A 10,945-nucleotide genomic window follows, 5' to 3' on the forward strand; every position below is an offset into this window, starting at 1 on the left:
GAGCAGTCTTGCACATACAAAATTAGCTATGTTTTGTTAAAACGTACGTTATGTGTCAGAGTGACATATTTTAGGATAAAAGGAGTATTAGTTAAACAAAATCAACAAAGCAAGTTACTCATTGCAATTTGGACAAACAATCAATTGAGATTTAAAGTTCTATTAGCTATATGTTAGCTTGTTAGTGTCTGCGATCAACTCAGTTGAGATAATTTTCACTGTTGTGATGTTGTTCCACCCATTTTTCTTAAAAAAGTGACATGTCTAGTATGTTTTAGAAAAAGAAAAAAGAGTAACCGCTGGAAGATGAGTCATTATTCTAACGTAAGCTCAGATATGTTTCTATAAGAAAATGTGAGGTACATAGATACAGCTCATGAAGTTAGATTGTAGTCTAGAATCTAAAGTATTCATGTGTGAACTCCCCCAGAGGTATGTTTCAAAATAAGTTCTAGAATCTTTTCCCTGTTTGCTTTAAATTTTCAAGCCATTCCTAGCCCACTTTAACCCATAGAGGTTTTCAAGTTATATCTATCTTCCAACCTCGATACATTCATATGTTCCTGTACTTTTGCTTTTCAGATCCCATTTTCTCCCATGTCACCATATACACTATCATAATTGACCACTACAAGCAATCTTTATTATACAATCCATTGAAAATAAATAAATAAATAAAAGTGGACATCAATAACTGTTACCTATCAACAAAAGTGGATATAAAGTAAAGAGCAAAGCAAAAATGGAACTACTGTTTGTTGAAAATGTTATCAATCCAACACCAAAATATAAGTAACCACTAGCTAAGCTCGCCTAAAGCAGCATGTTTAAACAACAAAACATCATAATAAGATTGAAGAAACAATTGATTTGTTATTTTACACTAGCAAACTGATATGGAAAAAGTAATTTCAGAGATCAAAGGCACACAAACTAATGACAGTAATTTTATTCTTCTGACCACTCTCTTTCAATTCATATTCTTAAACTCTTACCAACATTAATAAAAATTCCGAAAGTGCTGATATGTTATAAAATAAATCCTAATAAACACTTGTAGACTCTTCCCCTAATACATGCCACTCAAACATGGATTATATCCCTATTAATCTATTGGCAAGCCAATCTAGTATGATTACCCAGCAAGAGGATTGAGCACCTGTCCAACAAAGAGGATTGTGCCGGTCAAATCTTCTCTTATTAGAAATAAGAATGGGTGGTCAGCTACAAAGTCTAGTTGAGGACGAGGACGGCTTATACCCATGGCTGTCAAAGTACCATAGGTTGCAGCAGCAGCTTCAGTGCCTTCTTCGTTTACTTGGATAAAAGACTTTTGGAATATGTTAGAAACAGACAGGTCTTGACCGGCAAGTGAGTCCACCATTTTAGTCAAACCTCCGGGATAGAAAGGTAAAACCACTCCTAGGTCCTTCAGCATATCAGAAGTTTCAAACCCAAATGAGATATTGAACCTTGGAATTCTGAAGTCACCTACTTTAACTTGTGAAATAGAATGAAGCTTGTGGTGTAGTGACTCAGATTCAGAAGTCATCTTCTCAACCAAATCTGAGAGTCCATCTTTTGTTGGATAATAAACTTGATTTGGTCCATTGGACTAATCAAGTGTTAGGCCCAATTAGCTAATAAGTGATGTAGCCCATAGAAAGTTCTAGAGTCATGTAGAACTAGATTGGTAGAAATATCATTAAGTGTAGTTGAGAGAAGAGTGTAGAACTCTCATGAGAGAAGTGTGTAGAACACTCTCTTGAAGTGTGTAGAAAGTTATCCTAGGATGTGTCTAGAACTCTCCCTTGGAGCCTATAAAAAGAGGAGAGCTTGTCATTTGTAAATCAAGCAAGCAAACAAGAATCAAAGTATCCTTTCAAGTAATAGAAATTGTTCTTCTCTCAAATATTCTCCTCCTAAATTCCTCACAAAGTTCTCACTATAATCTTCTCCTATTTTCCAACAAAGTGGCATCAGAGCTTAGGTTCTGAGAATAAATTATTCCATAGTTATGGCGGTCAATGGAGTGGCATCCTTCCAAGTTCCACTTCTCAAAGGGAGTACCTATGATAATTGGTGCATCAAAATGATGGCTCTTCTTGGAGCACACGATGTTTGGGAGGTTGTTGAAAAAGGTTATACGGAATCACAAGATGAGGATTCCTTAACTAAAGCACAAAGAGACTCTTTGAAGGATTCAAGAAAGAGAGACAAAAAAGCTCTCTTCCTCATCTACCAAGCATTGGATGAAGATGAGTTCGAGAAAATCTCAAATGCAACATCCGCTAAGGAGGCATGGGAGAAGCTTAAAACCTCTTGCCAAGGAGAAGACAAGGTAAAGAAGGTACGTCTCCAAACTTTAAGAGGCGAGTTTGAATCCTTGCATATGAAAGAGTCAGAGTCTATTTCAGAATATTTTTCTAGAGTTATCACTATCTCAAATCAATTAAAAAGAAACGGTGAAAAGTTAGAAGATGTGAGAATTATGGAGAAGATACTTCGATCATTAGACCCCAAATTCGAGCATATTGTTGTGACAATTGAAGAAACCAAAGATTTAGAGACTATGACAATAGAGCAACTTCAAGGATCTTTGCAAGCTTATGAAGAAAAGCACAAGAAGAAGAAAGAGATCACTGAGAAACTCTTCAAGATGCAACTAAAAGAGAAAGATGAAGGTCAAAGAAATGAGAGGAGCCAACAAAGTCAAGGTAGAGGTCGAGGACGAGGTCGCGGTCGAGGACAATTTGGACGTGGCTACGGTCCGCGTGGTTCAATTTTTCCTGGAAGCAGTTACGAGAAAGGAGAGACCTCAACTAGAGGACGTGGGAGAGGATACACAAAATCAAGGTATGACAAATCTCAAACTCAATGCTACAATTGTCACAAGTTTGGGCACTACGCTTCAGAGTGTAGATTCTCCAAGAATCTAGTAGAGGAGAAGACCAACTACGTGGAAGAAAAAGACGAGAAATTTGAAACAGTGCTGCTAGCACGTGGAAGTAATGAAGGCATCCATGAAAATTCATGGTGCCTTGACACTGGTGCAAGCAATCATATGTGTGGAAAAAGGAGCATGTTCGTGGAGCTTGATGAATCAGTGCATGGAAATGTCTCATTTGGTGATGATTCCAAGATTCCAGTGAAAGGCAAAGGTAATATCTTAATTCGCTTGAAAGATGGAAGACATCAATTTATTTCAAATGTCTACTATGTCCCTAATATGAAGAGCAATATTTTGAGTCTGGGGCAACTGTTAGAAAAGGGTTATGATATTCGCATAAAAGATTCAAGTCTCTCCATCAAAGATGAAAAAAATAATCTCATCACCGAGGTACCAATGTCAAGAAATAGGATGTTCTTCTTGAATATCCAAAATGATGTTGCAAAGTGTCTCAAATCTTGCTACAATGATGCTTCATGGCTTTGGCATCTCCGATTTGGGCACTTAAATTTTGGAAGTTTAAGCTTGATGGCAAAACAAAATATGGTGAGAGGTCTTCCATCTATCAACCATCCAGACCAATTGTGTGAAGGATGTTTACTTGGGAAGCAAATCCGGATGAGTTTTCCAAAGGAGTCAAACTCAAGAGCCAAGAAGCCACTCGAGCTTATACATGCTGACGTATGTGGACCAATCAAGCCATGCTCACTAGGTAAAAACAATTATTTCCTCCTTTTCATTGATGATTTTTCAAGAAAAACATGGGTCTATTTCTTGAAGCAGAAATCAGAAGTCTTCGTAACCTTCAAGAAGTTTAAAGCTCTTGTGGAGAAAGAAAGTGGTCGGCATATAAAAGCTATGCGGACTGACCGAGGAGGAGAATTCACTTCTAAAGAGTTTCAAGAGTTTTGTGAAGAGAATGGAATCAGACGTCCATTGACAGTTCCAAGATCCCCCCAACAAAATGGTGTGGCGGAAAGGAAGAATCGGACAATACTTGACATGGCTCGAAGCATGCTCAAAAGTAAGAAACTACCAAAAGAGTTTTGGGCTGAAGCTGTGGCGTGTGCAGTTTATCTATCTAATCGATCTCCAACTAGGAGTGTGTGGGGAAAGACACCACAAGAAGCATGGAGTGGAAGAAAGCCAGGTATCTCACACTTGAGGGTCTTCGGGAGTGTAGCCCATGTTCACATTCCAGATGAGAAAAGAGTAAAGCTTGATGATAAGAGTGAGAAGTTCATCTTTGTCGGTTATGATCAAAGCTCGAAGGGCTACAAGTTATACAATCCAGACAACCACAAGATTGTAATTAGTCGAGATGTGGTCTTTGATGAAGAAGGAGAATGGGACTTTGGAGCACACAAAAAGGAATACAGTTTCTTTCCCGAATTCGAAGAAGAAACGTCTCAAGAAGTTCAACAAGTGCCCCGTTCACCAACATCACCCACTGCTGAAGATACAAGTAGTGAAAGAATTACGGCGCGCACACGGAGTCTTCAAGATCTTTATGATAACACGGAGCCACTATCACAACGAAGGCTTGAAGATCTCTATGAGGAAACAGGAGAGACCGATAACATCACACTATTTTGTCTCTTTGTAGATTGTGAACCCATGAACTTCGAAGAAGCTACGCAAGATAAGAAATGGAGAGATGCAATGGATGAAGAAATCAGATCCATAGAGAAGAACAACACATGGGAACTCATATCCCTACCCAAAGGGCATAAATCCATCGGTGTCAAATGGGTGTACAAAGCAAAGAAGAATTCAAAGGGAGAAATTGAAAGATATAAGGCAAGACTAGTCGCAAAAGGCTACAGTCAAAAGCCGGGAATTGATTATGATGAAGTGTTTGCCCCAGTCGCTCGTCTGGAGACCATAAGACTCATAGTGTCCCTAGCAGCTCAACAGAAGTGGAAAATTCACCAGATGGACGTGAAATCTGCCTTCTTAAATGGAGTTCTAGAGGAGGAAGTGTACATCGAACAACCTTTGGGTTACAAGGTGAAAGGACAAGAAGATAAAGTTCTCAAACTAAATAAAGCACTGTATGGTTTGAAACAAGCCCCAAGAGCATGGTACAGTCGAATTGATAACTATTTCAAAGCAAACAACTTTACAAAGTGCCCACACGAGCATGCCATGTACGTCAAGATCAAGAATGGAGATATCTTGATAGTTTGCATATATGTGGATGACTTGATCCTCACGGGAAACAATCCAAATATGTTTGAAGAATTCAAGAAAGCTATGATCAAGGAGTTCGAGATGTCTGATATTGGGCTCATGTCATACTATCTTGGCATAGAGGTAAAGCAAAAAGAGGATGGAATCTTCATTTCCCAACAAAGATATGCAAAGGAGATGCTAAAAAAGTTCAAGATGGATGGTTGTAAACCAATTAGTACACCAGTGGAGTGTGGATTGAAGCTATCAAAGTTTGATGGAGCAGAAAAGGTGGATGCTACCAACTTCAAGAGTTTAGTTGGGAGTTTGAGGTATCTGACATGCACAAGACCTGACATCCTATATGCTACTGGGATCATCAGTCGACACATGGAGAATCCAACTATTACCCATCTCAAGGCTGCAAAAAGAATTCTTCGCTATATCAAAGGTACAACCGACCTTGGCTTATGGTTCTCATCAGATAAGGACTATAAGTTAGTTGGTTATAGTGACAGTGATTGGGCTGGAGATGGCGATGACCGAAAAAGTACTACCGGCTTTGTGTTCTTCATGGGAAACACATCTTTCACTTGGATGTCGAAGAAGCAGCCAATTGTCGCACTTTCGACATGTGAGGCAGAATATGTAGCAGCTACATCATGTGTTTGTCATGCAGTTTGGCTTAGGAATCTATTGAAGGAATTGGGAATGTCACAGAAGGAGCCGACCACGATTTTTGTGGACAACAAGTCATCCATCGCTCTTGCAAAGAATCCAGTATTCCATGATCGTAGCAAGCATATTGATACTCGCTACCATTACATAAGGGAGTGCATCGAAAGAAAGGATGTACAAGTTGAATATGTGAAGTCTCAAGATCAAGTAGCTGACATCTTCACCAAGCCACTCAAGCATGAAGACTTTATCAAGTTGAGAAGTTTACTAGGGATGACAAATCAAGTTTAAGGGGGGATGTTGGATAATAAACTTGATTTGGTCCATTGGACTAATCAAGTGTTAGGCCCAATTAGCTAATAAGTGATGTAGCCCATAGAAAGTTCTAGAGTCATGTAGAACTAGATTGGTAGAAATATCATTAAGTGTAGTTGAGAGAAGAGTGTAGAACTCTCATGAGAGAAGTGTGTAGAACACTCTCTTGAAGTGTGTAGAAAGTTATCCTAGGATGTGTCTAGAACTCTCCCTTGGAGCCTATAAAAAGAGGAGAGCTTGTCATTTGTAAATCAAGCAAGCAAACAAGAATCAAAGTATCCTTTCAAGTAATAGAAATTGTTCTTCTCTCAAATATTCTCCTCCTAAATTCCTCACAAAGTTCTCACTATAATCTTCTCCTATTTTCGCATCTGGAAGAATAAAGTACATAGAGAATTGACGGTCATAATAATGGCCTAGTTTATAAGGAAGTTGAAGTACTTTAAAACCATCGGAAGCACGAATATATTGATCCTTCATGCTGGTCATGAAAGGAACCTTGATTGAGCTGCCATTGAGAAGGTGAAAATCATAATCTTTCGTTTTTGAAGCATCAAACTTCTCAGACCATACTCCTTTGAAGTAGAGGGCATTAGCAAAGATGAGTCTCGTTAAGCTGTTGACCACCCCTGGTTGAATAACTCCTTTAATAAGGCCATTTGTCTCTTTTTCAACCCATGAATTGACTTCATTGGTCACTTCAACAGCCTAACAATTCATATCAAATTTCAAAATAAATTATGAGTTGAGCTCTTTTCACAAGTATTGAAGTATTTAATTGCTAAATTAGTTGGATGTTAAAAAACAATAAGGACATGAACATTGTGTGTGTGTGTGTGTGTGTGTGAGTTAAGTCAACATGGTAGTTTCAGTCAATTTGAATTGAATCGATAAATACAAGAAAATATAAGATTCGGGAACCCTAATTTGATAGAAAACAGTAAACAAACATGGATTCCTAATGAAATCAAAAATAGAACAACAAGAAAATAAACAATTAAGGAAACCCTAAAACACATTACATATTACATACCTTGTTCTGGAAATCAACGGAAGCCAACTTGGCTTGGAAATCAGAAGAAACGATCTTTTGGAAAGAAGTTTGAAGAGAAAGGGTTTGTTCAACCCACACACCATTAGCGACAGAGAGGCGAGGCCCGCCGGAGGGAGCAGCGTCTTTGAGGATGACAGAAACGATGCGAGAGGTGACGGAGTTGAGTTGAAAATCGAGAAGTTGATTTGAAACTAAGGAAATCAAGAAGTTGTTGCTGTGTGGTACCCTCAGAGCCGGCAGCGATGATGCTGAGAATAACTTGAATCGAGAGTGGTGAAAACACAATGTTGTTGTTGGATTGTTTAGAGAAGAGATGTTGGGCGATTTTGAGTGAAACGTTGGTTCGGGTGATCATTGATTCACGACGGAACTCCATTCTTCTTCTTCAACTTAACGAACGGCACGCGAGATGAGAGAAAGCAACTTAACGACGTAGAGGAATTTGAGAAGACTATGAGCATTGAGACACTAGCCACTTGGGACCTATTATATACACATTACCCAGGTCGTAGACAAATACTTAAATGCCCTTTCATCATGAGTCGGTCATGAAAAAAATTATTTTTTATATTTTACCAAATAATCAGATAGTTAATAAGATCGTAACCAACAATAAAGATAGTTCTTGTTTGATTTTTGAATGAGATAATTTTTTGTTAGTAACAAGGTTAGACTATTCTTTTTGTCAAAAAGAATTATATTATATTTATTTAGGTGTTCATATCCAAATTGATCAAAAATAAAATAACAAATCGATCTATAAAAATAGAGTACCACACACAACCAAAATTTATTGGATGCACTTTTGTAACAACTGTTCAGATCGAATTTTGTATTCTTTTTCAAAATTAAACTGAATCGCATACATAAATATTAGTATATTATTTGTATGTTCTCGTGGGTTTAGCTCAGTTGGTATGGACAGTGCATAATATATGCAAGACCACAAAAAAAAAAGTATATTTATATTTATTTATTTATTTTTTTACTATTTCATGTGTTTCAAATCTTGCTGTCAACTTTTTTAGCATATTAGTATATGTTATACTTTGCATCAAACATATGATTTAAATGTATCCTTATAATCGGCGTCGTCCTGTCAATTCCAATCGGTTTGTTAATTCATGCTATCCCTTCATTTGCTAATTCATGTTGTTCAATTATTTCACGTCTCCTTTTAATTTTCATTTGGGTGGATTTTCCAATTTCCATTACATTTGGTGATTGGCTCCATCCTTTTGGCACTTTTGGTGGAGAATTGGCAATTAGCAAAAGCACCCTGAGCTTGTTACGTGGCCACCTAGTTTCTCCAGAGCTTTGTTACGTGAAAGCAGTCAATTGAAGTTGCGATCTTAGCTGCCATGTTCGATTGGCAGGCTGAGATGATGGTTCCAGCACCAATTCCCTCTGCCACGAGGGTTGTCACACCTCAGGCGCCAGTGGTTTCCTCTGCGGTCTCTTTTGCACAAGCACTGACAGGATCTCCATTGACAGCCCAGGCCCTACGGGGCAAAACAGCCCTCTCAGACCCCCTTCCGGTGCCCTCCATTCGTGGTGACATGCTATCGGTTAAGATCACTGACGACGTTTACTCTTGTGGACTGGATTTTTGCAAAACCAACCTTAAAGGGCGGTTAGTTCTGAACAAGGGCGATAAGCCTTTCTCCTCCAAGGATCTCGCTGCCAAGTTACAGAAATTGTGGAAAGTGCAAGGGCCATGGCATCTTACATCCCTTGGCCGGGGGTTTTATGAATTTTTCTTTAACTCACAAGAGGATATGAGAACCGTTTGGGCAGCAGGTACTGTTAGCTTGAAGCCAGGGTTACTCAGATTATTTGAATGGAAAAAAGACTTCAACATGCACACGCAACGACAAACTCACACTCAGGTTTGGGTTCGATTATGGGAATTACCACAAGAATATTGGATGGAGAGGACCTTATATGAGATTGCCGGGGCAGTAGGGACTCCGTTACTCATTGATAATGTGACTCGTAACAGACTTTACGGTCATTATGCCCGAGTTCTGGTTGACATGGATCTTTCGAAGGATATATTTTATGAGATCATGGTGGAACGTGAAGGTTTTGCTTTCCCATTGGCAATAGAGTATGAGGGACTACCCGATTTTTGCAAACACTGTACAAGCATTGGCCATGATGTTTCTAAGTGTCGCTGGTTGTACCCTAGAAAGGATGATTCCAATCAAAAACCTACTGATGGTAAGGGGAAAGAGCAAGTTCCAATAAAAAAACCTGAGTGGATGCCGTTGAAGGACAATCCTTCCGGAACAGGCTCCTCCAAGGCCTTTGAAACCCCACCTACTGCACAGCCTCTGGTGACTAAAAATAATGCTGAGACTTCATTTAGTATTCCTTTACAAAACGTTACAGACGAGGTTCCTCAACGTGATTTGCATTCTGCGGTTCCTTTATTGACACTGGTGACAAATGAATCACAGGATGCTGCCATATCTCCGGAAGGGCACATCTCTATTCCGGTTGTTGATGTTCCGGTTGCTACTGGCCCTCATTTGCAATTGGAGCATGTTCATGTGCAGGAGGAGCCTACTGTTAATCTTGTAGACTCAACTGCAGCAGCTGACACACACGTTTCCCTACATGCCTCTGCAGGTACAGTCGCTGATGTTTATAATGTTGATAGGGAGGTTTCACCAACTGTTCAATTGGTTGCCACTGATGGTGCAGATTTAGACGATGTCAACAGGCCCGTAATTGTCCGTGAAGACGGAATGACACATAGCAATCCTCGTATTCAGCATGACCTTGATTTATGGGCCAGAATTCGTGAATATGATCAACGAATGGCTGATGAAGGCTTCACTCAAGTTCTTACCAAGGCGCAGAAACAAAATCGTAAAAAGCAAGTCCTTGGCACGCCCTATCAAACCCGTGCAAAGGGTGGTCTTCCATCTTCCAAATGATTATGTTATATTGGAATGTCCGTATCAGTTGTGCGGACAAATTGGCGAATATGAGTCATGGGATTCAAAGCTCTATTTGGTTAGAAACTCTTCCGGCTGATTGTCAGTTGCATATGGATTTCTTCGTGATAGAGTTGGTTTGTTTAACTACAGATTTTCTTAGTCTGTAGTAGTTTTTTTAGCATTTTTGGTTTGTTTTTCTTCTGAGGGTTTTGGCCTAGTCCCCCCTCTTCTTGTATATATTTTTCCTTTTTTTTAATAAAATTTTAGAGTTTGGCGGCATAGGACGGAGGTTTCCCAGATGCCAACCTAGTTGGTATGTCGGTGTTTTCTCCCGATGTCTGCCATTACTCCTTGCTTAGCAAAAAAAAAATGTATCCTTATAATATTAATTTTAATAGTTTTTTTTTTACAAAAATGTAATCTATACTATATATAAAGAAAACTACCCCTTTCAGCACACTTTTGGGTTGAAATTTTCTTTCCAAAAATACCCTTAATTTTAAATATAAATAGTCAATTATAAAATAACACGTGGATTAATAATCAATGTCACTAATCGTCACCGTTAACTTTCTTTTACCACCGTTAACAACAGATCAAACTCACAAAAAGTTTAAAAATTATATTTGCATTCTTTATGTCTCTTCTCATGAATTCAAATCGATCCAGAATTCATCATAATACCGTCTGATCACATCTCATCACCTCTAAAAAATTAGAAAGTTCCAAGGCTCACGAACTTGATTAATACTTCTGAAGCACCATTGAATAGAATATCTTTAAGGTCCACTTCATGAATTGAATATCTTTCTGTTTTATCCTTCGAGC

At 38.7% G+C, this 10,945-nt stretch overlaps 1 protein-coding gene and 1 pseudogene across 2 annotated transcripts; one reads left to right on the forward strand and one right to left on the reverse strand.

Annotated features, from left to right (window-relative positions):
- Positions 1-826: 826 nt before the first annotated feature.
- Positions 827-7,625, reverse strand: LOC146937908 (serpin-ZX-like; annotated as a pseudogene). The gene is made up of 3 exons (XR_015031063.1): positions 7,149-7,625; positions 6,484-6,823; positions 827-1,584 (listed from the first exon to the last, which is right to left on the reverse strand). The product of XR_015031063.1 is annotated as a serpin-ZX-like (transcript).
- Positions 7,626-8,530: 905 nt separating this feature from the next.
- On the forward strand, positions 8,531-10,452 carry LOC146937909 (uncharacterized). Its single transcript, XM_085749553.1, has one exon. The coding sequence runs from the start codon at positions 8,531-8,533 to the stop codon at positions 10,112-10,114; it is 1,584 nt and encodes a 527-aa protein (XP_085605679.1). The 3' UTR covers positions 10,115-10,452.
- The last annotated feature ends 493 nt before the right edge of the window (positions 10,453-10,945 follow it).

Source organism: Medicago sativa, chromosome 3 (genome assembly GCF_051527215.1).
Source record: "Medicago sativa cultivar Bolivia chromosome 3, Bolivia_mono, whole genome shotgun sequence".
In the NCBI taxonomy this organism is placed as follows: domain Eukaryota; kingdom Viridiplantae; phylum Streptophyta; class Magnoliopsida; order Fabales; family Fabaceae; genus Medicago; species Medicago sativa.